The following is a 24,073-nucleotide window of genomic DNA, read 5'->3' on the forward strand; positions in this document are numbered from 1 at the left end:
CTTTGCCCCGAGCGCCTGGGCAGCGACCGGCCGGGGCTCTGCTGCGCTCCCAGCAGGAGCTTTCACAGCTGGGGGGAGGGACTGAGCCCTGAGCTGTGACCTGTGGTGGGTTCATGCCTGCTGTGCCCTGGCACACGCACACTGAGGGGCTGCAAATCCCCCTGAGCTGATCCCTGACCCCACAGCTGCAGGAGCAAGTGGTGGCACTGACCCTGTTGGCAGCACCAATCCCATTGGCAGCACCTTGGGCTCCTCAGCCCTGGGCAGCGTGGGCAACTTGCACCAGGCAGGCCCCTGCCACAGCCCCTGCACCCACCTGACATCAGTGTGGTGGAGCAGGACACAGCTCCTGCACCCTCCCTGCTCTCTGCCCATGGCTCTGCCTGGAGGCGAGTCAGGACAGGGCAGAATCCCCAGGTGGGTGTTGCAGAGAGTTCTCCAGCAGCATCCTGTGAAGCCTGGGCTTGTGACCAGTGTCCCACTGTCTCCTGCCCACCCCCTCAGGCTCCTCTGCTGCAGCAGCCTCCTTGCCACAGCCCCCCAGAGCCACCTCCTGTACCCAGCAGAGCCACGGGTGCCCTGAGCTTTGCACGTGCCAGCTGGCCCGTGGCCACCAAGAGTAGCTTGGCCTGTGGCCCTTCCTTCAGCCCTCAGCAGCAGGAGTTAAGTCGTGCAGAGCCTGACTGTTAATTTGGCTGCAACCTCTGCGTGGACAGATGCAGCCCCCACCCACAGCGAGATGGGTGATGGCACCGTGGGGCTGTGCCATGCTGTGCCATGACATGTCATGCTGTGCCACGCTGTGCCGTGCCACACTTTGCCGTGCCATGCTGTGTTGTGCCACACTTTGCCGTGCCGTGTTGTGCCATCCCATCCCATCCCATCCCATCCCATCCCATCCCATCCCATCGCATCCTGCGCTGTGCCGTGCCGTGCCATGCTGTGCCATCCCATCCCATCCCATCCCATCGCATCCCATCCCATCCCATCCCATCCCATCCCATCCCATCCCATCCCATCCCATCGCATCCCATCCCGCGGAGCACAGGCGCTGCCGGCAGCTGGGGCGCGGTGTTTTTCTTTCGTCAAGGAAAATGTTTTCTTGTTCCCTGCGCCGAGGGGCGGGAGCGGCTGCGGCTCCGGCTCCGGCTCCGTGCGGCGCGTTCGGCAGCGTTTGGATCAGTTCAGGTGTCAGGCGTTCGGGGACCGCCCCGTGCCAAGACTCCCCCCGATTCCGGCACCGCCCCGTGCCAAGATTCCCTCCGTGCGCTGCGGAGCTGCCGCTGCCTTTGGCTGTCGCAGCCCAGCAACGTGCTCGCCCGGCCTTTCAGTCGCTGCCTTTGCAGTTTTGATTCCTTTTCTTGTTACTTTTCAAGCGTGTGTAGCACAAATCCAATCACCTCCCTCCCGTTGGAGTCGCTCCCAGCCCCGTGTTGCGATTGGAAAAGCTCCCTGCTTTGTTTTTTCTTGCAAATGACCGGAGGATGGAGCTCGATGGGACCCGGCGGCTCCAAAGCCTCCGCTGCAGCCCACCCACACGCCGCGGCTGCCTGCCCGGGGCTTTCTCTGCAGCATCCACCTGAGCTGGGGAAGTGTGAGAGGTTCTGCTTGGGCTGAGCTGCTGCTGAAGCCCAGAGGTGATGCCCGTGCCCTGTGTGAGGTGTGGGGACAAGGACGGGGAGGGGGACAGAATGAGTCATTTTGGTTGTTAAAGCTCTTGAAGCTGCTGCAGTCCCAGCCCTGCCCTCACCCTGCCCAGCACTAACCCACAGCCTTCAGCACCTCAGCTCCATGCCTTTGGGATCCCTCCAGGGCTGGGCACTGCCCCAGCTCCCTGGGCAGCCTGGCACAGGGCTGACACCCCTCTCAGGGAAACAGTTCTGCCTCAGCTCCAGCCTCAACCTCCCCTGGGGCAACTCCAGCCCCTTTCCTCTTGTCCTAACAAGGATCCAGACAGCGATGGGGCTACAGCAGCGAGGTTGAAGCACACCGAAGGCCTCATCCTGGCTCATCCCTGCACCCCAGGCCCTGGTGGGTGCTGGCATGGGCCCAGCTTTGCTGCAGGGCCAGGGTCACACGCCGCACCCTGCGCTGCCCCAGCTTTTACTGCCGGGTTTAAACAAGTTCCCCATTTTACTGACCTTCAGCTGCAATCGTGGCTCCCCCGGGGATCACATCTATTGACTTAACAAATAATTAGCCCCGAAGGCAGCAGGGGTGCTGCCTGCCCGGCCCGTCATTAATATTTAAAGAGCAGGGGCCATAAATCAGCCACAGCTCCGGGAACAAGCCCCGGGTTGTGTGCAGGTCTGGGGCAGGGCTGTTGGCACGGCTGGCTGCTGCGGGGAGGGGGATGTGTGGGGTGGCAGCAACCCCTTCTGTTGGGAACAACCAGCAGCTCGGCACCCGGAGCTCGCTGGGACCAGCAGCGCAAGCGGTGTGCGGAGGGAGGGGGTGACGTGGGCTTTGGCAGCCCCAGCCCCCCCGCTCCTGCGAGAACAAGGTGACATTTCTTGTCTCCTTTCTCATGCTTGAAGTGTGAGGTTTTTTTCCCCCTTTTCCCGGGGCTTTCATTGCGTGCCAGGGGTTTTTAACACGTCTGCTCACCGACTGCCAGGGGAGCTGACACTTGCGGAGCGAGCGCGGCGGCTGCGCGGCTCTGAAGCCGTGCCAGGGGGCTCGGTGCAGCCGGGTCGGGCCCCTGCTTCCCCCCCTCCGCGCCCGGAGCCGAGCAGCGCGGTTCTGCCGAGCCCCAGCCCTCCTCTGGCGGCCGCGGGGAGCGGCACCGGCTCCCTCCCGGCGGCCGCGGGGAGCGGCACCGGCTCCTTCCCCGGGTGTCAGCCAGGAGCGGCTGCACCCAACCATCAGGCGGTCCCGGGGGGCTGGAGGTGCCCCCCACGGTGCCCGCCACGGTGCCCATGCAGAGCAGGGTGAGCCGGGGGCAGGAAGGGCTGTGCTCAGGAGCCCCCAAAGCATTTCCCTGCTGCAGCTGGGAAAAAGGACTCCTTGTGATATCTCTGCTGGCCACACCAGAGCAGGAGGATGGTTCTTCTGTTGCTGTCTGAGTGAGGGAGCCCTGGCCCAGGCTGCCCAGGGAGGGTGTGGAGGCTCCTTCTCGGGAGGTTCCCAACCCCACCTGGACACGTTCCTGTTCCCCCGAGCCAGGGGAAGCTGCTGGAGCAGGGGCTGGGGCTGGGTGAGCTCTGCAGGGCCCTTCCAGCCCCCACCATGCTGTGATTCTGTGGGAGGCAACACCCGGGCACACGGGTGCCCACCATGGGCACAGCAGCCCTGAACCAGCCAACGTTTGCAACCTGCCCAGGGAGATGAGAACGTTGCTCGGCTGCTCGTTGTGATTAATTATCATGTCATAGCACAGGAGTTTTCAGGCATGAAAGAGCCTCTTCACAGGCATGTTGTGCACACTTTATCCATCATCTGAGGCTCCAGATGTTTCCATTTTCTTCTTATTAAATCACTGCCTGGAGAGCCTGGGTAACGTGAGGCCTCCTGCCCTGGTGCCGGGCACCGCCGCGGGGTTCGGCAAAGCACCAGAGACTCCTTTTCCTTGAGGGATAGAGACATGTGCCAGGGGGTCTCAGGCTCCCCCCAGTTTCCCCCACAGCCCCTGGGGAGAGTGGAGGCAGCTGGAATGACCCATCTGGACCAAGGGAGAACGTGCAGGAGCGAAGCTCTTGTCTGGAGACGCCGTCACAGGCGGCCACCCTGGCACGGAGCGAGGGACTCAGTTTCACAGCAAACCACAGCCAGAGCCAAAGCAGACAGATCAGTGCCCTCCCTCTCCCTTCCCTCTGGCTCTGGCTTCCCTCCAGTGCCGTGTCTCTCCAAGGGCTGGGGTCTTGCAGGAGGACAGGAGGGTGTTTGCAAAGGCTCTGCAGCAGCGAGGGGCTGCGCCAGGCCAGGGAGCTGCTCCCATGGTGTGGGCTCAGAGCAATGAGCAGCATCCCATGAGAACACAGCAGTGGAGGAGAGGAGCAGGGTGAACACAGCCCAGGTGGGAGCAGGGAGGGGAGGGAGTCAGAGATGGGGTCATACCAGGTAAGGAAAACAAATAAATAGCTGATTCAGTCATTTGTTCTCCTCCCTCATTTAGCAGAAAGTGTATTTTTACAGCTGCAGTCCCTTAAAATGAGATTCTTTTTCCCCTTAAACAAATGCCTGTGAAAGAATTCCTCATCAAAATCAGCGTTCCTCTGCTCGACCCTGACACACAAACACAAGGGCAGCGGTCAGGCCGTTTCCAGGCCGTTTCCAGGAGGCTGAGGGCAGCTGCCACACGTGTCCCCTGGCTCCCGTGGAGCCTCCCCAGGGCCTCCGTTCCTCCCGTGGGACGGGCACATCCCGGCTCCCTTCCCGGCCACCCGCATCCCCCCGGCCCCTCCAGCCCTGGCACAGCACAGGGAGCACCACGGGGCACTTGGCTCCTTGGGAAGTGACTGGGCAAGAGGGCAGCAGCCAAAGCTGCCTGGTCACAGGAGACCTCCAACAACCTGTGGAGCATTCGAGAGTCACAGTCATTCCAAAGACCTTTCAGATGATCAAGCCCAACCACTTGCAGCACCAGGAGCCGTCCCACGGAGCTCCCCCTTCCCTTGGCTTTAATTTTCCCTAATTTGGGGGGTTTTAGGGGTTTTTTTCTCTCCAGGCTGCAGCTTTGGGGTTTTTTTTTCACTGCTGCTTCAGCAAAAGCAAGTCAGGAAATTCCAGTGAAATCCCAGAGCAGCAGCAGCTCTGCCCCTGCTCCCCAGCAGGAGAGACAGAGAGCTTAATGCTCATTAATAACCACCACGGGGCAATTATTGTGAGGAGGAAGAGGAGGAGGAGGAAAACCAGCAAAAGCTCTTTTTGGGATCACGTGTTCTTTAAGCTTCCAAAAAGGAACGTTCATTGCCAATCAGTTTGCAGCTCCATGAGTGGAGCTGGCACAGAGAGTTGCTAGAGGAGAGGTTATTTATAGAGGGTATTTCTTTGGAGTAAACAGGCACTTAAAGCAGAGGCTGCAGCTCCTGGGGATCACAGCCCTGCCTCGGCCTCTCCTGTCCCTCGGCCTCCCAACGAGCTCCCAACGCTGCCTGCAAAGGGCCGCAGTTGAGCCACAACCTCTTGGGCTCTGACACTGGGAGTTTGGTCCAGTCCCTGTTTTGGAGGGGGGATGTGGGTTTAATCCTGCCCTGTTTTTCTCCCTCTTCTTATATATATGAAAAACACATCAAGGAAGCCCAACACAGGCATAACCCCAGAGCAGCCTCTGGAAGGATCTGCTGTGTGGCCATGGATGGTCATTGCTTATAAACCAGGGATTAACTGGGCATCTCCTCTGCCCTGCTGAGGCCTCATCTGGAGTCCTGTGTCCAGTTCTGGGCTCCCCAGCTCAGGAGAGCCAGGGAACTGCTGGAGAGAGGCCAGTGCAGGGCCACCAAGATGCTGAGGGGCTGGAACATATGTGTGAGCAGGAAAGGCTGCAGCCCTGGGGCTGTTCAGCCTGGAGAAAAGAAGCCTGAGCTCAGGGTGAACCTCATCAATGGTGATAAATCCCCGAAGAGTGGGTGTCAGGAGGAGGGGGGGGGGACACTTTTCTGTTGTTCCAGTGACAGGACAAGGGGTAATGGACAAAAAGTGGAACACAAACAGTTCCACTGAAACACAAGGAGAAGCTCCTTTGGTGCTGAGGTGAGGGAGCCCTGGCCCAGGCTGCCCAGGGAGGGTGTGGAGGCTCCTTCTCAGGACGTTTCCAACCCCACCTGGACACGTTCCTGTGCCCCCTGAGCCAGGGGAAGCTGCTGTAGCAAAAAGGCAGTTTTGAGGGCGTTGTGCTCCCGCTGGGATCCTGCTGTGGTTCCAGCTGCCCTGGGGTGGGGGGATGCAGCTGGAGCTGCCTGTGCCCGCTCTCACTGTCGCTTTGCCCGCAGGAGCCCTGGGCAGCAGGATGGGGCCGGACGCCGCGGTGCTGCTGCTGCTGCTGGCGGTGGTTGGTCTTCGCCCGGCAGCGGGAGGCGGCGCAGCGGGATATGCACAAGTGAAGTACCTGCAGCCCATGGTGAAGGGACCCCTGGGACCCCCCTTCCGCGAAGGCAAAGGGCAGTACCTGGGTAAGGCTGAGTCTGGGGGTGGGCACAGGGCTGCCAGCACGGGGGAAGGGGCTGCGGCTCCCTGGGGGTCGGTGCCTCTGGGGAGCGGCTTGGCACAGCATCTTTGGCTGAGCACAGAGGGGTTGTTTGTGTCAACCCAGTGTGGAAGGACAAGGACAGGCACAAAATCATTGAATCATTTGAGTTGGAAAAGCCCTTGAATATCCTGGAGTCCCAGCCCTCCCCTCCCCCTGCCCAGCCCAGCACTAACCCACGGCCCTCAGCACCTCAGCTCCATGGCTTTGGGATCCCTCCAGGGCTGGGCACTCCCCCAGCTCCCTGGGCAGCCTGGCACAGTGCCGGGATTCAGGTGCCCAGACCCATCAGGTCAGTGCTTGGCCCTCGGGAAGAGCTGCTGGAGCCCTCCCTGAGGGTTCACACAGATCTGGACCCTCCGGGAAGCTGAAGTCTTGGCTCTGGGAGGAGAAACTAGAGAAGGCTCAGCTGCCAGTGGCTGATTTACTGCTGGGCTGAGTGGCTTATCAGGAGTTCAGCTCAGCACATGTGTCAGAAAACACACAGCAAAACTTGGAGCCGAAGCAAGGCTACAAGCCCCCCTCCCTGCCCCCTTCCCAGCTGTTGTAAAGCTGCTCTCTGAATCCCAGCCAGAGACAAAACCTTCCAGCATAGTGCAGGAACATTTCAGCTGCTGGTGGGACTGGATTCAAATATCTCCCTGCTGGTTTTCCTTCTCTTCCCCCCTCCCTGCTCTTTCTTCCTGAGCATCGGAGCACTGGCGCTGCTGTGGAGCAGCTCTGCCCGTGGCAGGGCCAGGAGGGAGCACGATGGGCTCTCTGCCAGGTGGGGTTTGGGTGAGAGCTTTGCCATGTTGGAGCTGGCATGGGTTAGAGGGGACACAGAAGCAGGGCAGAGCACGGGAGTGCCCTGGGCATCACTCTGCTACACCCCCTGAGAGAGAGAGGAGGGGCAGGGGGCAGCAGCAGCCTGAGCGGGGCTGGGGAAGCCGGTGCCTCCTGGATCCCTTTGAGCTCCCATCTCTGCTTAACTTCTGATTTGGCAAGGAAAATCCCTGCTGGCCTTCTGCCCTGCTCGGGGAGCTCAGCTGACTCGCCGCGACGGCACAGGGCCGTGCCGTGCCCTGGAGGGTTACCCCTGAGCTGGCAGGGAGCTGTGCAGGGCCCCCCCGGGCTGGGACCCCCGTCTGTGGGGCCAGGACTGACCCCGGGGGCTCCCACCAGCCTGCGGGTGCCACCTAGTGAGAGGCAGTGCTGGTGTGCTCAGGGTGCTGGACACCTTCTCAGCTCCTAACACACTGCTCAGGTTCGTGGAGGCAGCTCTGGGCTGGTGGGACCTGGAATCACAGAATCATTTGGGTTGTTAAAGCCCTTGGAGCTGCTGCAGTCCCAGCCCTGCCCTCACCCTGCCCAGCCCAGCACTGACCTACAGCCCTCAGCACCTCAGCCCCACGGCTTTGGGATCCCTCCAGGGCTGGGCACTGCCCCAGCTCCCTGGGCAGCCTGGCACAGGGGCTCACACCCCTCTCAGGGAAACAGTTCTGCCTCAGCTCCAACCTCAACCTCCCCTGGGGCAACCTGAGCCCCTTTCCTCTTGTCCTGTCATTCATTACTGGGGAGCAGAGTCCGACCCCCAGCTCCTTGCATCCTCCTGTCAGGGGGTGTCAGAGAGTGCTGCTGTCTCCCCTCAGGCTCCTCTTCTCCAGGCTCAACACCCCCATTCCCTCAGCCCCTCCCCAGCCCCTTGTGCTCCAGCCCCTTCCCCAGCTCTGTGCCCGGCTCTGGCCACGCTGCAGCCCCTCAGTGTCCCTGTGGCAGTGAGTGAGGGGCCCAGCACTGACACAGCCCTGGAGCTGCAGCCTCCCCAGGGCCCAGCACAGGGGACAGTCCCTGCTCCTGCAGCTACACTTTTGCTGATGCAGTAGACCTGGGGAGCTTGGCTTTGCCCTGTGAAAACGGGGAGCCCAGCCAGCAGCACCCCAACCCAGGGCAGGAGTTTCTGCCAGCAGAGTCTGAAGTTCCCCTCCTGTAACAGTTCAGAGAGTTCATCCCAGGGCAGCAGCCTCAGCTGCAGAGGCAAAAGAGCCCTTTCCATCTCCTCAGGCTTGAGCAAGCTCTGTGGGGAGCCCAGGCTCCTTTCAAGGCTGCGCTGCCTGGGTGGCTGCTGCCTCGGATCCCTAAACCCTGCAATCTCTGCGGGGCTGCTGGTGCTGCGTGTGTACAAGAGGCCTCTGGGTTCCTCACCTCCTGCTCATGGGGAGCCTCTGCCACTTCCATGGTTGTTTCTGCAGCCCTGCTCCCATCCCACTGCTGTCCCCACGCACACAGCTCCAGCTGTAGGGGCTGCGGGTCCTGTGCTGAGCCTCAGGACAGCCACGGCACCGGGAGCATGGGATGAGCTGCAGCAACTCTGCTCCCACACAACAGCTCAGTCCCACACAACATCCCTGTGAAACTCATTCTCACGAGACAGGGCTTGGCAGAGGCTCTGGAATGAGCTGGGCCAGGCTCTGCCATGGAGCAGCCAACCTCTCCTTCCCGCAGCGTCATCCGGCCGCGCTCGCCAGCCCCGCTGCTGACGGCTCGTGGCTGGGAACCACTTCCCATCTCCCTGGATTGATTATTCCCCTGCCAGCCAGTCCACACTGCACTGGAGGGGGGCTGGGGGGGGTCTTTGCCAGGACAAACACAACTCCCCAGGGGCTGCAGGCTCCTCCTCAGCCTGTCCACGCTCCTCACGGGGGAACAGCTCTGTGGTGCCCAGGGTCAGAGCTGGGAGGGGCCGTGCCCTCTCCTTCCCCTGCCCCAGCTGCCTCTCAGCATTAACGTTCTAGCAGCTCTGTTGATGCTTGGAGGGGAGCACACAAGGCTGTGCTGCTGCTGTGAGCTGCTGAGCTCCCAGACGTGCTGCTGTGGTGAGACACAGCCTTTTGAAACCGGACACCCCGGGGGCTGCCATGGCCCAGTTTCTCTCCGCTAACGGCCCCGCTTTGGTTTTCCTGTCTTGCTTTTTTGGCTGCCTGCAGAGCTGGCAGCTCTGGCCTGGTGTTTCTCTTCACTGCCTTGTGTGAGAGTGTGGGGGCTTTTTGCTTCCTTCACAGGCTCAGCTCTAGATCCTTGTTCTGAGTCCATGCAGAATGACCCAGAAAACGAATTCGTTTCAAGCCATGGCAAAAAGAGAGAAAGAAAGGGGGTGGGGGGGGGGAGGAGAAAACACATGGAAGGAATTTTCTGGAGGGTTTTTTTTCCCCCAGAATTCAAACCCCAGAACTCTGCTCCAGTGCAATGCTTCACCTTTGTGTTTCCTTCCCACACTGTTTGCTGGGGTGAGGAGCAGGAGGTTTGTAGGAATCCAGTGGCAATGTTGTGACAGACAAGCATTTCCTTCATCAACACAGCCAAGTGACCTCTGTTACAGTCTAGGATAGGGGCCAGGCTTTGATACATAGATATGCTCAGATTGTTTCCATGACCAAAGGGAAAACACACAGGGTCCAAGCTGGAGTCCTGCATCTAGTGCTGGGCTGCCCAGCCCAGGAGAGACAGGGAGCTGCTGGAGAGAGGCCAGTGCAGGGCCACCAAGATGCTGAGGGGCTGGAACATGTGTGTGAGGAGGAAAGACTGCAGCCCTGGGGCTGTTCAGCCTGGAGAAGAGAAGCCTGAGCTCAGGGTGAACCTCATCAATGGTGATACATCCCTGAAGGGTGGGTGTCAGGAGGATGGGGGGACACTTTACTGCTGTGTCCAGTGACAGGACAAAGGGTGATGGGCACAAGCTGGAACAAAACAAGTTCCACTTGAACACAAGGAGAAGCTCCTTTGGGTCTGAGGTGAGGGAGCCCTGGCCCAGGCTGCCCAGGGAGGGTGTGTTGGCTCCTTCTCAGGAGGTTTCCAACCCCACCTGGACACGTTCCTGTGCCCCCTGAGCCAGGGGAAGCTGCTGTAGCCCCACCATGTTGTGATTCCATTCTCTGTCAAAGCCCTTTCCTGTCCTTCACATTTCTTATCACAGACCCATCTACACCCAGCTGCCAGATTTACTCTTTCTCACCTGTTTTTGCTGTCACATGGGCAGTGACTCCCTGCCTGGGACAGCCCCGAGGAGCTATTTACACTCACCTCTCTGCTTCAAGCCCCAGGCTGTGGTGGCCATGGAATCTCCCCAGCTTTGTAGTCTCTCAGCCCATTAGCTTCTTTCTTACATCTGTTTGCAGAGAACCTCTATAAATTCTTTACATGTCAAGTGGTTCTGGCCTATTCCCAGCTGGGCTGACTCATGTGGATGTGACTGAGGTTGCTTTTCCCTCGCAGCTATTGGCTTTTCCTCTTGTCCTCCATCACTTGGGGGAGTTTTTCTCTGCCTTGCTGGACACGGGAGCTGAGCCAGCCATGGGCATGTCTTAACCCCTACACACATCACCTCTTTGCTCTCTCAAGTACATGTCCAAAAGTTTTCTTTACAATCCAAAAGGATTAAAGGTTTCCTGAGGCCTTGGACTCAAGGGATGAGGTGGAGGGATTATGATCTCGGCTCGCTCTGTCGCCATCCTCTCAGCTGAGCCTGGGCAGGAGCGATGAATCCCCTGGGAAGTGAGGCAGCGCAATCCAGCTCCTCAAAACCCCCCACAGTATGTCATCACAAAGGCACACTGCCAGAGCCACTGCTGCTCTTGCTGACGCTGTGGAGGGAAGGATGGAGTAGAGCTTGCATTAGTACCCTGGGCTTGGGCCAAGGTGCTGCCTCAAGACAGCCGAGGCCACTGTGGCCATGTTTAATCTTACCAGTCCAGAGCCAGGTAGTGCCCAAGCCCTGGCTGGAGCACCCCGAGCACCCTCCTCTGCCCACCAGTAAAGCCCCCGTCTCTCCCCTCTCTCCGCAGACATGCCACCGTTGCTGCCCATGGACCTCAAAGGAGAGCCAGGACCGCCGGGGAAGCCTGGCCCCCGTGGCCCCCCCGGGCCGCCGGGCTACCCAGGCAAGCCGGGCACGGGGAAGCCGGGCATGCACGGCCAGCCCGGGCCCGCCGGGCCGCCCGGCTTCTCGGGCATCGGCAAGCCCGGCATGCCGGGGCTGCCCGGGAAGGCCGGCATGAAGGGGATGCCCGGAGCCAAGGGCGAGCCCGGCGTGCGAGGAGAGCAAGGCCCGAGAGGACTGCCCGGCCCCCCGGGGCTGCCGGGGCCGGCCGGCATCTCAGTCAACGGGAAGCCGGGTCCCCAGGGCGGCCCCGGGCTGCCGGGGTTCCGGGGCGAGCCCGGCCCGAAGGGAGAGCCGGGTCCCCGCGGCGAGCGAGGGATGAAGGGTGAGAACGGCATGGGGAAGCCTGGGCTGCCCGGGCCCCGGGGCAACGGCGGCCCTCCCGGCCCCGCAGGGCCCCCGGGGCCCGTCGGCATGGGGAAACCCGGCCTGGCCGGGCTGCCGGGAGCGCCGGGGGAGAAGGGCGAGATGGGACCCCCGGGCGGCCCCGGCCTGGGAGGGGAGCCCGGCCCCGCAGGGCCCCGCGGGCCCCCCGGCATTGATGGCATCGGCGTCCCGGGCGCCGCGGGGGTGCCGGGCATCCAGGGCCCCGTGGGGCCAAAGGGAGAGCCGGGCATCCGCGGGCTCCCGGGGCTGCCGGGCCCCACGGGCTACGGGAAGCCAGGACTGCCCGGCCTAAAGGGAGACCGCGGGCAGCCCGGGGCGCCGGGAGTCATCGGCGACAAGGGCGAGCCCGGTGTCGACGGGGAGCCGGGGGAGCCGGGCCCCGCTGGCATCATCGGGCCGCCGGGCCCGCCGGGCTCCATGGGCTTGCCGGGCAAGCACGGGCTGCCTGGCTCCAAAGGGGATGTGGGGCCGAGCGGGCCGCCGGGGCTGCCGGGGCTGCGCGGGGACCAGGGCCCCAGCGGTTTCGCGGGGAAGCCGGGGGTGCCGGGAGAAAGGGGCCTGCCCGGGTCGCTGGGTCCCCCCGGGCCGGCGGGTCCCAAAGGGGAGCCGGGGTTCATCGGCCTGCCGGGGGTGCCGGGGCTGACGGGCGGCCCCGGGCCGAAAGGGGACGGCGGGATCCCCGGGCAGCCGGGGCTCAGGGGCCCCTCCGGCATCCCGGGCTTGCAAGGGCCCGCGGGCCCCATGGGGCCTCAGGGGTTACCGGGGCTGAAAGGGGAGCCCGGGCTGCCTGGGGTTCCCGGTGAGGGCAAGAACGGCGAGCCCGGCATGGCCGGCCCCATCGGCCCGCCGGGGATGCCGGGAACGCCGGGGCTCAACGGGCCACCGGGGCCGCCAGGGCCGCCCGGGCCGCCGGGAGCGCCCGGGGTGCTGGACGAGACGGGCATCGCCGGGCTGCACCTGCCCGACGGCGGCGTGGAGGGAGCCGTGCTGGGCAACGGCAAGGCGGGCAAACCGCAGTACGGCCGCGGGGAGATCTCGGCGCGCATCGCCCCGGCCTTCACCGCCATCCTCAGCTCCCCCTTCCCCGCCTCGGGCATGCCGGTCAAGTTCGACCGGACTTTGTACAACGGGCACAACGGCTACAACCCCGTCACCGGCATCTTCACCTGCCCCATCGCCGGCGTTTACTACTTTGCCTACCACGTGCACGTCAAAGGCACCAACGTGTGGGTGGCGCTGTATAAGAACAACGTGCCAGCCACCTACACCTACGACGAGTACAAAAAGGGCTACTTGGACCAGGCCTCGGGCAGCGCCGTGCTGGAACTCAAGGAGAACGACCAAGTGTGGGTGCAGATGCCCTCGGACCAGGCCAACGGGCTGTACTCCACGGAATACATCCACTCCTCCTTCTCCGGGTTCCTGCTCTGCCCCACATAACGGCTGTAGGGGCACGTTTCCTGCTCACCCACTTTAGCCATAAACTGTCTTGTTGTTGTTGTTCTGTCTGGTTTGTTTTTTATAAAAGAAGGTGTTTTTTCTTTAAAGAAGTGAATAGTAAAACAAGGAGCAATCACTGGGAAGAGCCGTCGGCGTGGGACCTCGCTTCAGGCTGTTTGATCCACGAGTCAGGAGGGTGAATGGGGAAGGAGACACCTTTCCTTCTTGGTTTTTGTTCTGGAGGAGGGAGGGAAGTGACCTCCTGAGCTTCTTTGGAATCAGCTTTACCCTCGTGACTGAACATCAAACACAGGAAGGCGCTTGGGATGGCAGCGATCTGGGAACCGCAGGAAACCGCCCTGGGACCCGGAGAGGGCGGTTGGGAAGAGCAGACCCACCTGGTTTGTAACCCAGGGCCCTTGTTTCCCATTTGGAGCACCAAACACGGCTGTTGCGATGGATGGGGTGTTTGCTAAGCAGCACAGAGGTCCCAGGCACTTACACAAACCTGCCCAGCAGCGAGACCCACGAGGGGACCAGGACATTTCCTTCCCCAACCATCAGACACCCAAGTTCCTGTGTCCCTGATGCCTCCTTGCTCAGGTGGGCTCTGGGGCAGTCTCCTCGATTCACTCTGGATTCAGCATGGCTGGATTTCTAATCAGAAGAGAAAAGCAGCCCAGTGGAACACTTTGCATAAGCACCTTCTTACAAAGAAGGAAATGTTGATTTTAACCACCTTTCAGACAGCCAGGGGCCGGCATTTGGAGGATGACAGATGACCTGTTCCAGAGCTGCTGAGGGAAGGTGGGACCCCTGTGATGAACAACCATCCTCTCTCTTGGGTTTAATGCATCTACTGGCAAAGTCCAAGGGCTACTTCTGTCCTCTCTTGTTTCTTTGCAGCCCAAAGACTCGCTGTGCCTGGTGAGCACCTGATGCCTTGACCACACAGGAGTGGCACTGCAGTGCTCACGGGGCCTCTTCCAGCCTGGCTTGACGGAAGGTTTCGTTGTGCTTTCTCCCAAGTGCCACTTATGGACAACTTGCTTTTACTGTCTCACTCTTTTGGGATGTGCAGACTTTTGCATTGGGATTCCCCTCCCCCTCCTCTCTCTGGGGGCCTTTTTAATTAAAGAAAATAGCATTCCTTCTAAGTTTCCATTCAGTCATTCTCCAACGGTGCTATGAGCTACTTAATGATACTGACAAACCTAGTGCAATATGTCCCTGTCCAAGGCTCCGGCTGCCCGTCTGTGACTGAGCTCAAAGACCCCACAGAAAGCATCACCTTGGTCTGGTGTTACCAACTAAATGCTTTGAAATGTTACCAACCTGGATATGAGCTACAAGGTTTGTGGGCAAGGTCTGCAGGGATGCTGCCCACCTGGGCTGCTCTGCCCTTTGGTAGAGGGAGCTGCTCTGCAGATTTCCTCACGGCCACTTGCACTTCCAGGAAAGGAAAGATTCTTCCCATCCCAGGCTGCTGAAGTGAATCCACACGCCTCACACGTCCCTCCACCAAGGCACAAGCCCTGAGGAAAACAAGCAATAGGTTTGGTTCAGCAGCTGAGCAACCATCACCCTTCAACCTTCCTAAAGCCTGTTCAATGGCCAAAGAAGCGCAGCAAGGCTGGGACTCGGGGTCGTTCTCCAGGCGGACTGGATGAGATATTTAAAGCGACTTTTCTGTTTTGTTTGGTTTTTCTCCTTAAGCCTGTCCTGTGTTTCTGCCTCTTGCCAGCCAAGGCTTCCTTCTGCAAACACACCTAATCATTCAAATGAAACACAAGAAGGAACTTGAGAGCTGGGAGGCCAGCACTTCAGCTGCTGCCCGGCTGGGGCTGGGCTGGCCTGTCCCCCTCCCGGGATTTTGCTCCACATGAAGAGCTGCAAGTTGCATGTGAAGCTGAAACCTTCCCGAGCTGAAAGGATCTGATCCCACGGGATGCTGGTAACTCCTGAAGGCAGAGGGGTATGGAGGCCATTTGGGTTTTAATCATAACGGGTTCTTTCCCAGCATGAGCCACACACAGAGTCCCTAAAACTAAAAGTGGAAGCTCAGATGTTTTTACTATGCCCAGGCCTGGAGGGGAGGGTGGGAGGATGGCACCTGGCTCTCCTTTAGTGAAGCATCTCGACTGGAGGGACTCGAGCGGCTGCCAGGGGAGAGGTGCGGGTCGGCAGCAGGGTCTGGCTCCCACCCGCCGGCACCGCGCAGGCGACGGGCCAGGAGCTCGGGCCAGCCCCGGAGCTTGCTTGGGCCAGCCCCAGAGCTCGGGCCAGCCCCGGAGCTTGCTTGGGCCAGCTCCAGAGCTTGGGCCAGCCCCAGAGCTTGCTTGGGCCAGCCCCGTGCTGGGGCGGGTCGGGGCGGCAGCTTCCCCTCCCGGTACTCAGCAAAGTGACTTATTTATACTGTCTTAAGCTCCACCCCTGTTCTGTTTCACACGCAACTTCTCGTTCTAGCTGGCAAAAGAAAAAAGCGATGACAAAAGCAGTCAGTGTGAGCACCCCGCGGCGTTAACTCGTTCAGTGCTGTAGATAATCGTTTGGCAATTTCACTTTCCCTTCAACGTGCAGAGCATAAACCATAACCAACCCCCCGCTGCTATATAACCTGTTAGAAATGGAAAGGCAGAGATGTTGCAGGCACATAGAGTTAGCTTAGCAGAAAGGAAAACGATGCACAGGGTGAGGGGGGGAGGAGCTGTTCAGGAAAGCAGACACTGTCAGGAGGAATTTGGAGTAGCGAGTGGGTGATGTTTGCCAGCAGGAAGGATTCTGTCCTGTCGTGTGTGTGAGCGCGTGGGGCTTCGGTTTCATCCACAGCAATGAAAGAAGAAAGGTTGGGTTGGATGAAGTATGTCTTAATTTTTAATGATGAAAACTGCATTACAAGGTGCATTTTTTTATATACAAATCCTTACTATTTTTGTTAAAAACCCTTGCCTCTAGTATCTTCCTTCCTAACCTACTATATATAGAGGGGTTTAGTTTTGTAAATACTTACTACGTGCACTGTCTGTCATAGTCCAAGTTGGTTTGAAATGCACTCTTTGTGATCAGAAACTGGCCTTCTCTTCAGAACTAAAAACTACAGTACTTGATTGTATTGACAAAACATCAATAAAACTTATTGTATAAAAGCTTGGTCTCAGCTGTGCCTTTGTCCCACGAGTGCTGAGCTTGCTCTGCCCTGCTAGTAAGATCACCCTACAGACCTCTTGCCCTGTTTCCTTCTCAAATCCAGTTCACTTGTTCCCAGCAGCCCAGGGGATTTGCTTCCTAAGTCTGGATTTCTACATGAGGAGGTACTGCCTGTTTCTTGTGATGTAAGGAAAGGATTTCTGTCTCCAGGAGTTCATTTTGTTTAAAACAGGATGAAATCTGGACCCTTCCAGACTGGCCATTATTAATGTGAGGGATTTAAGTCACAGTGTTGGGAATTCCCTTCCCCTTCCATGTCTTTTTGCTACTGTGTCCACAGCCAGCCTCCACATCCCCAGGGGCAAAGGCAGGCAGCTCTGCAGCAGGTAAAAGAATGTCCATCACCTGTCAGCAAATCACTTTCAGAGGCTAAAAAGTACAAAGAAGAGAGGAAAATATGTCTTCCTACCTAATCTCTTATCTGGAGGAAGAGATGTCGTCACAGGTGCCACCCTTCCAGAGCAGCCTGGCTGCTGGTGCAGGTCTGGTCTCTGCAGGACCGTGGCACTGGGCTCCAGCAGCTTGAGCTCCCTCCATGCACTCACTGCAAGCACAGCAAAGGGATGGGACCTCTCCTGCAACACACATGACGGATGTTTGAGTCTCCTGTAGAGACATTCCAAACCCACCTGGACGAGTTCCTGTGTGCCCTACTCCAGGTGGTCGTGCTCTGGGAGGGGGTTGCACTGGATGAGCTTTTGAGGTCCCTTCCAACCCTCGAGATTCTGTGACCCAGGAGCTCCTACAAACCTCAGCCACCCCACGCTGCTGGCAGACAATCCTGGCCACCTGACTGGAGTTTCTACAGCACATTTTCAGTGCCAAAACTCACCCCAAACTAAGCACAAGTCCCAGCTACATGCAAGAAGTCTCTAACCAGCACCAAACAACCTCCATTCCGCTCCTACAGGAGGATTTCAAGAAGCTGTAACAAAGCAGTTTCAGGTTGAGTCCCAAAGTGTGAGGTGCAGAGAAATAACCCAGAGGTTTTTCATATGACTCTTCTTGTCCTTTAGCACGGAAGCACAACTTCATGACTTGAATGAAAACACAGCAGCAGTGGCTAATTAACAAAGATAATTAAGTTACTTTATTTCTTTCCAAGAAAGTCAGAGCTAAATGTTTTAGCAGACATTGAAATTCTGGCCTAACGTGAGCTATAGTTTATAAACAAGAGCTCTTCTGCTCTTCATGAGTTCCAGACATTTAAAATGCTAAAGCTGCTTTAAAAGGAAAGTATCTCCTTTTAAATGATAGAGTGAATGTGTTCACACTTTTGGCAGAAGGTGAAACACCTGACATTGTACACTTCAGACCTGCAGCACGAGACATCAACACACACCAGAGCACAATTCCACATGTTCTCAGGAACTCACTGACACGAGGAAAACCCATTAAAGAATCACACAGGTGACTGGCACTGGAAGGAAGCAGATTGCAGGAGAAACTGGACCAACTTGCTGCAGCCAGATGTGGGCAGAGCCTGACACACTCCCAGTGATCAGCTGCTGCCCACTGCAGATCAGAGAGAATTACACTGGCACATTCAGAACCATTTCCACACAGTGACTGCTCACCTCTTCCCTTTGGTTTTCAATCATTAAAAGAGTTTTGATCCCTTTTTCAGACATGCCATGCCCAAGCTGTTATTCCCTTTTTGACCAGCTCCACTGAGCAAAGGTTTTAAACTTGATACTCTGGAACAACACAGCTTTGCTGGCTGACCAACAGCAAACTCTGCTGAATCCTCCCCCAATTCATCTACCTTTCCCTTTATTTTCAGCCCATTAAGGCTGTGAGAAGTTAATACCTGCTTCCCACTGAGCTGGTTTGTGACTGACTACAGCAGAACCAGGAGTAGAATCTGTGTGTTAACACCAGGTTTCACAAGTGATTTCAAAAGCAACCCCACTTGGTGCTCTGGGCACACACAGGACAACATGCAGGACGCACAGATGAGGGAGAAAGGAATAGCTGGAGTAGCTGCAGCAGTGTGGAGGGCAGAGAATATTGAAGGTTGGGAGGACTGCAGAGCAAAGAACATCAAAGGAGCACTGATCAGTTACAGCCTCTTCCAACGGTGACCATGAGCTGACTGGGATTGTGTCTGCACCCACCAAGGGCACTTCTTAAAATGCCATTGGCAATGCAAAGAAATCCCTTTGCCAAGCTCTGGCACTTTAAGTGAATCCCCCAGGAGATCTAACCTCTACAGACAGGTGAAGTCCCATGCCACCATCAGCACATCCTCCAGGCTCCCATCCTAGCTGCTCAGCTGCGTGTGAACCAGTGGGGTACCAGGGGTGTGCAGAAAGGCCCCTGACAGCTGAAACAAAGGCCACAACACACAGGAGCAGAGGAAAACAGCAAGAAAGCCAGTGTGGGGTTGGACACCCACTGAGGAACTGTCATGACAACCATGGCACAAGGGTGGGACAGAAATCTTGTGAAAGATGAGACACTGCTGCACACATCAGAGGAGATGCACCTGCTGTCCAAAGCACGATGTGCAGCCCCTTCCCAGCTGAACCCCATCCGAAGGGTACGGCCCCTCTCTCCCAAACCAGCTCCTGCCTCCAGCTCCCAACTCCCAGGAGCAGTCATGCCTCTGGGGTGGAGGCTCCAGTGGTGTCTGCAGATGGCATGGATCCACCACGAGCCTTCTGCCCAGCCAAGCAGAGGTGCCCACTCGCTTTGCTCGCAGCAAACACAGCTCCCTCTGCCCTCAGAGCCGCTGGCAGGAGAGTTCGTACAAGCTATTTGCCAACTTCTGCGTCTCTTCAAAAGCTTCACAGCTCTGCTCCCAACTTGGGGGTATCTGTTCCTCCCCATAGTACGCCCCTGCAATGGCTCCTGCCATGGTAGCAATGGTGTCTGTGTCTCCACCCAGGGAGATGCAGTAGATGATGGTTCTCTGCAGGCTGCTGTAGTGGTCGGGGATGTCTGGATCCGCTTCCATGCAGCGCAGGAAGGAGTAAATGGCAGTGGGGACAGAGCGTAGGGCAGCAATGCCATTGCCTGCAACAAAACCAGCCATCTTCAGTGCTGCACAACACCTGTGTCTTCCTTCCCACAGAAGCACCTTTTTACTCCTAACTGCAGGCTCCTGTTGCCGGTTGCTTTCACCAGCAGGACTGCTGATTTTATTGTGATGAGGTGTGGCAGTTTGTGTCTCAGAAGCCTCCCCACAGTTCCTCAGAGCTGCTCACATCCTGGAGGCCAACTCCCTGCTACACCAGCAGAGTCTGGAAACACACATCTAACCCATTCCCATCCAGTACAAACATCTGACAGCCTGTGTGACCTGATCTAGGTGGACCTGCTTTAGCAGGGAGGTTGGACTAGATGATCTCTAGAGGTTGCTTCCAACTCCCACAATTCTATGATTAAGACGAGATCTTAGAATACTGACATATGATACTGATTCAGAGAGGGAATCACTGGGTCAAGACTCAGAGCATCAGGGTGAGCACAGGCAGCCTCTCCAGCACATTCTGTGCCTGACAGGCAGCAGAAGCCCAAGTGGTAATCCAGGGAAGGACACACAAACCAAGCTTGCTGAGTCAGTCCTGCTGCCAGCTCTTTCCTAATACTTGTAGAAAGAAAGGTACTTACCTAACTCAAACAACACATCGGCTTTTGGAACACTGCTGAGCTCCAAAAACTCCTTTATTTTCTTTAGACGCCTTGAAAATGGCAAATCCTCAAATCCCAACCTGGAAACAAAGAGCACAATGAGAGAGTGTGAGAGAGACTGTGCAGAGCCAGAAGAAACCATCCCCAGCAGCGGTGATGCTCCTCACAGCCACTTACGCTCGGGCGTCAGTAAGAGACTTATCATCAGCCTCCACGTCTTCCATGTGGCTGATGAGCTGCTCCAGGAAGGTTTCCTTGCTGAGCTCTCCCTGCAGAGCCAGATGCACAGCCAGGGCCTGCAGGATGGCCCCGTTGTAGCCCAGGGAGTTGGCGTGGGTTAACTCAGCACTCAGCTTCGCAAACTGCCAAAGGAAACACATCCTCAGCAAAGCTCCCCGAGAGAGGCTGGTGGGGACCCTCCCCACTGACAGCAGGGATCCCCAGGGCAGAGGAGCCCAAAGGAAAAGGAATGGTACCTTCTTAACATCCTGGATGTCAGAGTAGAGCAGCGGGATGCCTGCCACCCTCATGGCACCCCCGTTGCCGTAGGAGCCTTTCCCATTGAACTGGGCTCTCGCTGGTTCAAACACGTCGTTGCACTTGGGGCTCAGAAGCTTCTTGAAGACGTTGACAACAGCCATCCCATAACCCCTGTTGGGTTCCTTCTTGTACTCCTCAGCAAACCTGGCGTGGGCAGGAGAGCAGGTGTTCAGACAGGTGAGAAAAAACACATCCTGAAGCTTGCAAAGAGGTTGTGTGAAGCCACTTGATGAAGTGAATGAGCAACACACAGATGATACAGCAACAGGCAGGGTTCAGTGACTCAGTTCAGCAGGGGAAGAATCATGACTCCCAAAAATTGGTGTGAAAAGAGGAAAGGGGAGTATAAACATCACCTTTCACAACCCATTTGTTTCCCTCTCAACTTTGCCTTGAAATAGAAGCAGACTGGAAATGTTTCCGTGGGTCACAACCACAAAGAAAGTCTTTTGTTCAAGTTCAATGGGAGAGTTTTCTAAACAAATGAGTGTTCTCCCTTAAGTGGAACCAAATGCTACCAGGGCTGTGGATTCCAAAAGGAAACGGCTCATAAACGAGCTGGAGCTGACCTCACTAATATCCACTAAGTTAAGGGAAGTACAAACATAAACAGCAACAAATAAACATGAAAGGAAATGCTTCTGAACTCTCTAAACACTCTTTCCCACAAAGGTGAGTACACACAGATGGTTGCAGCACAGCGTGGCCCAGCCACTGCATTCACAGCAGACTCTGAGCTACCACTAAAGCACAAAGCACACAATAAATTACAGCACAAACATCACTTGCCCCTTTTTTTTTTCCACTCCACAAATTAACGATGACTTTGCCAGTCTCTGTCCCCTTTGACAGAAGGTTACAGTCATGACTCAATCTTAAGGTTGAGGGAAGTTCTGCTGCCCCTCTGCTCTGCCCTGCTGAGGCCTCATCTGGAGTCCTGTGTTCAGTTTTGGACTCCCCAGCTCAGGAGAGACGGGGAACTGCTGGAGAGAGGCCAGTGCAGGGCCACCCAGATGCTGAGGGGCTGGAACATGTGTGTGAGGATGAAAGGCTGCAGCCCTGGGGCTGTTCAGCCTGGAGAAGAGAAGGATGAGGGTGGGAATCTCAGCAATATTTACAAGTACCTAAAGGGTGGGTGTCAGGAGGATGGGGAAATGCTTTTTTCTATTATCTCCAGCAACAGGACAAGGGGTGATGGACATCAGCTGGAACACAAAATGTTCCACTGGCACAGGAGGAGAAAGTCCTTTGGTGCTGAGGTGAGGGAGCCCTGGCCCAGGCTGCCCAGGAAGGTGTGGAGGCTCCTTCTCAGGAGGTTTCCAACCCCACCTGGACACGTTCCTGTGCCCCCTGAGCCAGGGGAAGCTGCTTTAGCAGGGGCTGGGGCTGGAGCAGCTATGCAGGGCCCTTCCCCACCATTCTATGATTAAGCACGTTCTGCCTTCACCAGTACACAGCCTGTGGCACTGGCTGCAGTCCTTACCTCTTGGCCATATCAACTTCATCGAACTCCCTCTTGGCTAACAGGGACTGCACCACCGACCTGCTCATGGCCGTGTCGTCCGTGTATGAAAGTGTCTCTGAAACACAAGGTCAAAACATGACATCACAACCCTGTCCTTCTCCACTCTCAGCACTGTCCTGGTCTCCAAAGCCAGTACAACTGAAGTTAAAACACTACCAGATGTTGCCCAGCTCTTTGAGCTTGTCACTAGCCACAGCTGGCAGAGTAAGGCAGAGAACAAGACTGAGAGGCAACACACTTCAAGGTTAATAAAAGGCAACAGAAAGGGTTTGATATCCAGAGGCACACAGGGACAAGCGAGACAAGTCTCCTTCTCATGCAGTTTACAGCGTACACTGTCTCAGCAGAGATGAAAAAGCACAGTTGCACTTCTGGACAAGACTGCAACAGAGTAAGTGCCTTTAAGATCCTCCTGGGAAGGTTTACAGGGCTTGCTGCACAGCTCAGAACCCCAACATGAATCCATCCTCCCTTGTTAAGAGTTCAATAACCATCCTTGTGCCTCTCTTACTCTATTCCTTATCTATTTTGGTATGGCTGTTCCTTCTGACAGCCCTGCACTGCCACACCCCCACCCAACACTCACACAACGCAGCAAACCACAACTCCCTCCACGGGCATCAGGCACCGGCTGGAGGAGCGGAGCAGAGCCTGGGCACTGCTTCTCAGCAAAGGCACGGGCAGCACACGCCAGAGCAGGGCTGGGAGCGCCCGCAGGTGTCCCAGGGGAGATGCCCGGCGCTGAGGGGAGGCACAGGGACACGTTTCACAGGGGCAGCGGGCCTGGGGAAGGGGCGGCGGGACGCCCGCACCCCGAACCCCGCCGGGCTGCAGTCAGTGGGTGCTGAGGCCCGGCGGGCGCGGGGAGGGCGATGTGCCGCTGGCCAGACCCCCGCCCCGCGCTCCCGGGGCTCCCCTCACCTCTCCCGGCGCTCTCGGCCGTTTCCTTCCCCTCCTCGGCCGGGCCGGCCGCCGGTTCCAGACCCCGAAGGAATCGTAACAGATCGGGTAGTTTTACCACGCTTCTGCCTTCGAAGACGGCACCGAGGCAATCACCTACCAACGCTCCGGCTAAACAACCCCGGAAACGAGAAAGCGGCGGCCGAGATCGCGCCGCTGCCGCCCGGCCCGGGCTGGGCCCCGGCCCCGCCGCCGCCATCTCCAGCCGCCGCCGCCTCCGGCTGCCGCGCACGGCGCCCCCTGGCGGAGCGGAGGACGGCGGCGCGGGGAAAAGCGCCTCAACATCCCCCGTTATAACATTTATAACCTTTCCCGCTCGGGTTCTCGTGGTTAACGCTGAGCCCGAAAGCCAGGAGTGGAAGCCAAGCTGCTTTAAACCCAAGGAGGGGTTTTAACTTGAGGCGGCATCTGCCATCAAGCTCAGGGTAAAAGGAGGTTTGATCCTTGTTGCTCGTGGTGAGGTGTAAAAGCAGTGAACCTGAGGCAGAAATGAACATTTGTAGAGTTACAGAATGGTTTGGGCTGGAGGAGACCTTTAAGATCGATTGCAGCCTCTGTCCCAGCCCATCACCCACCAGCCCATTGCCCTCAGTGCAGCACCCACCCGGCTCTGAGACCCCTCCAGGGTCGGTGACTCCAGCAGCTCCCTGGGCAGCTGTTCCAGTGCCTGACAGCCCTGGCAGCACAGAAACTCCTCCTCACATCCAGCCTGAACCTCCCCTGGGGCAACCTGAGGTCATTTCTTTCTGTTCTATTGCTCGTTGCCAGGGAGAACAGACCCACCTCCACCTTTGTACAGCTTCCCTTCAGGTAGAGAGTGAGAAGGTCTCCCCTGAGCCTTCTTTAATCCAGCTTAAACAGCCCCAGATCCCTCAGCCCTTCCTTATCTGAGATGTGCTTCAAATCCTTTCCCAGCTTGGTAGCTGCCTCTGGAGCCTCTCCAGCACCTCCATGACCTTGCAGAGAGAGGCCCAGAACTAGACAGAGGATTCGAGGTGCAGCCTCACCAAAGCTGAGCCCAGGGCAATGATCAGCTCCCTGCTCCTGCTGACAACACTGTTCCTGATCCAGGCCAGGATGCCCTTGGCCTTCTTGCCCTCCTGGGCACGCTGCTGCCTCATGTTCAACCAACACCCCCAGGTCTTTCTGTGCCAGGCAGCTTTCCAGCCACTCCTCCCCAGTCCTGTAGCCCTGCTGGGGGTTGTTGTGGCCCAAATGCAGGACCCAGCACTTGACCTTATTGTTCACATTCAATCTGAACTAGAAGGGACTCCAGCTC

The 24,073-nt window shown here is 57.7% G+C and overlaps 2 protein-coding genes and 1 long non-coding RNA gene across 3 annotated transcripts; 1 reads left to right on the forward strand and 2 right to left on the reverse strand.

Moving 5' to 3' along the window:
• Positions 1-5,976: 5,976 nt before the first annotated feature.
• COL8A2 (collagen type VIII alpha 2 chain) lies at positions 5,977-12,989 on the forward strand. Its single transcript, XM_062014581.1, has 2 exons — positions 5,977-6,110; positions 11,005-12,989. The coding sequence occupies exons 1-2, from the start codon at positions 6,056-6,058 to the stop codon at positions 12,924-12,926; spliced, it is 1,977 nt and encodes a 658-aa protein (XP_061870565.1). The 5' UTR covers positions 5,977-6,055; the 3' UTR covers positions 12,927-12,989.
• On the reverse strand, positions 10,030-17,075 carry LOC133627722 (uncharacterized). Its single transcript, XR_009820358.1, has 3 exons — positions 16,543-17,075; positions 14,262-14,461; positions 10,030-10,803 (listed from the first exon to the last, which is right to left on the reverse strand). It is a non-coding gene; the product is annotated as an uncharacterized LOC133627722 (long non-coding RNA).
• Positions 17,076-17,197: 122 nt separating this feature from the next.
• ADPRS (ADP-ribosylserine hydrolase) lies at positions 17,198-23,002 on the reverse strand. Its single transcript, XM_062014582.1, has 6 exons — positions 22,756-23,002; positions 21,793-21,889; positions 20,246-20,453; positions 19,947-20,131; positions 19,749-19,849; positions 17,198-19,151 (listed from the first exon to the last, which is right to left on the reverse strand). The coding sequence occupies exons 1-6, from the start codon at positions 22,991-22,993 to the stop codon at positions 18,859-18,861; spliced, it is 1,122 nt and encodes a 373-aa protein (XP_061870566.1). The 5' UTR covers positions 22,994-23,002; the 3' UTR covers positions 17,198-18,858.
• Between the last annotated feature and the right edge of the window lie 1,071 nt (positions 23,003-24,073).

The sequence above is a fragment of the Colius striatus genome, chromosome 24 (genome assembly GCF_028858725.1).
Source record: "Colius striatus isolate bColStr4 chromosome 24, bColStr4.1.hap1, whole genome shotgun sequence".
In the NCBI taxonomy this organism is placed as follows: Eukaryota; Metazoa; Chordata; class Aves; order Coliiformes; family Coliidae; genus Colius; species Colius striatus.

What these genes read in the sequence shown, in the direction of transcription:
- COL8A2 (XM_062014581.1), top strand. Translation starts at nt 6,056, where the DNA reads ATGGTGAAGGGACCCCTGGGACCCCCCTTCCGCGAAGGCAAAGGGCAG. An exon ending in AGGCAAAGGGCAGTACCTGG is followed by an intron (nt 6,111 to 11,004) that starts GTAAGGCTGAGT and finishes CTCTCTCCGCAG; the next exon opens with ACATGCCACCGTTGCTGCCC.
- ADPRS (XM_062014582.1), bottom strand. Translation starts at nt 22,993, where the DNA reads ATGGCGGCGGCGGGGCCGGGGCCCAGCCCGGGCCGGGCGGCAGCGGCG. An exon ending in ACATCCAGGATGTTAAGAAG is followed by an intron (nt 20,132 to 20,245) that starts GTACCATTCCTT and finishes TTCCTTTGGCAG; the next exon opens with TTTGCGAAGCTGAGTGCTGA. An exon ending in CGATGTGTTGTTTGAGTTAG is followed by an intron (nt 19,152 to 19,748) that starts GTAAGTACCTTT and finishes GTTTTGTTGCAG; the next exon opens with GCAATGGCATTGCTGCCCTA.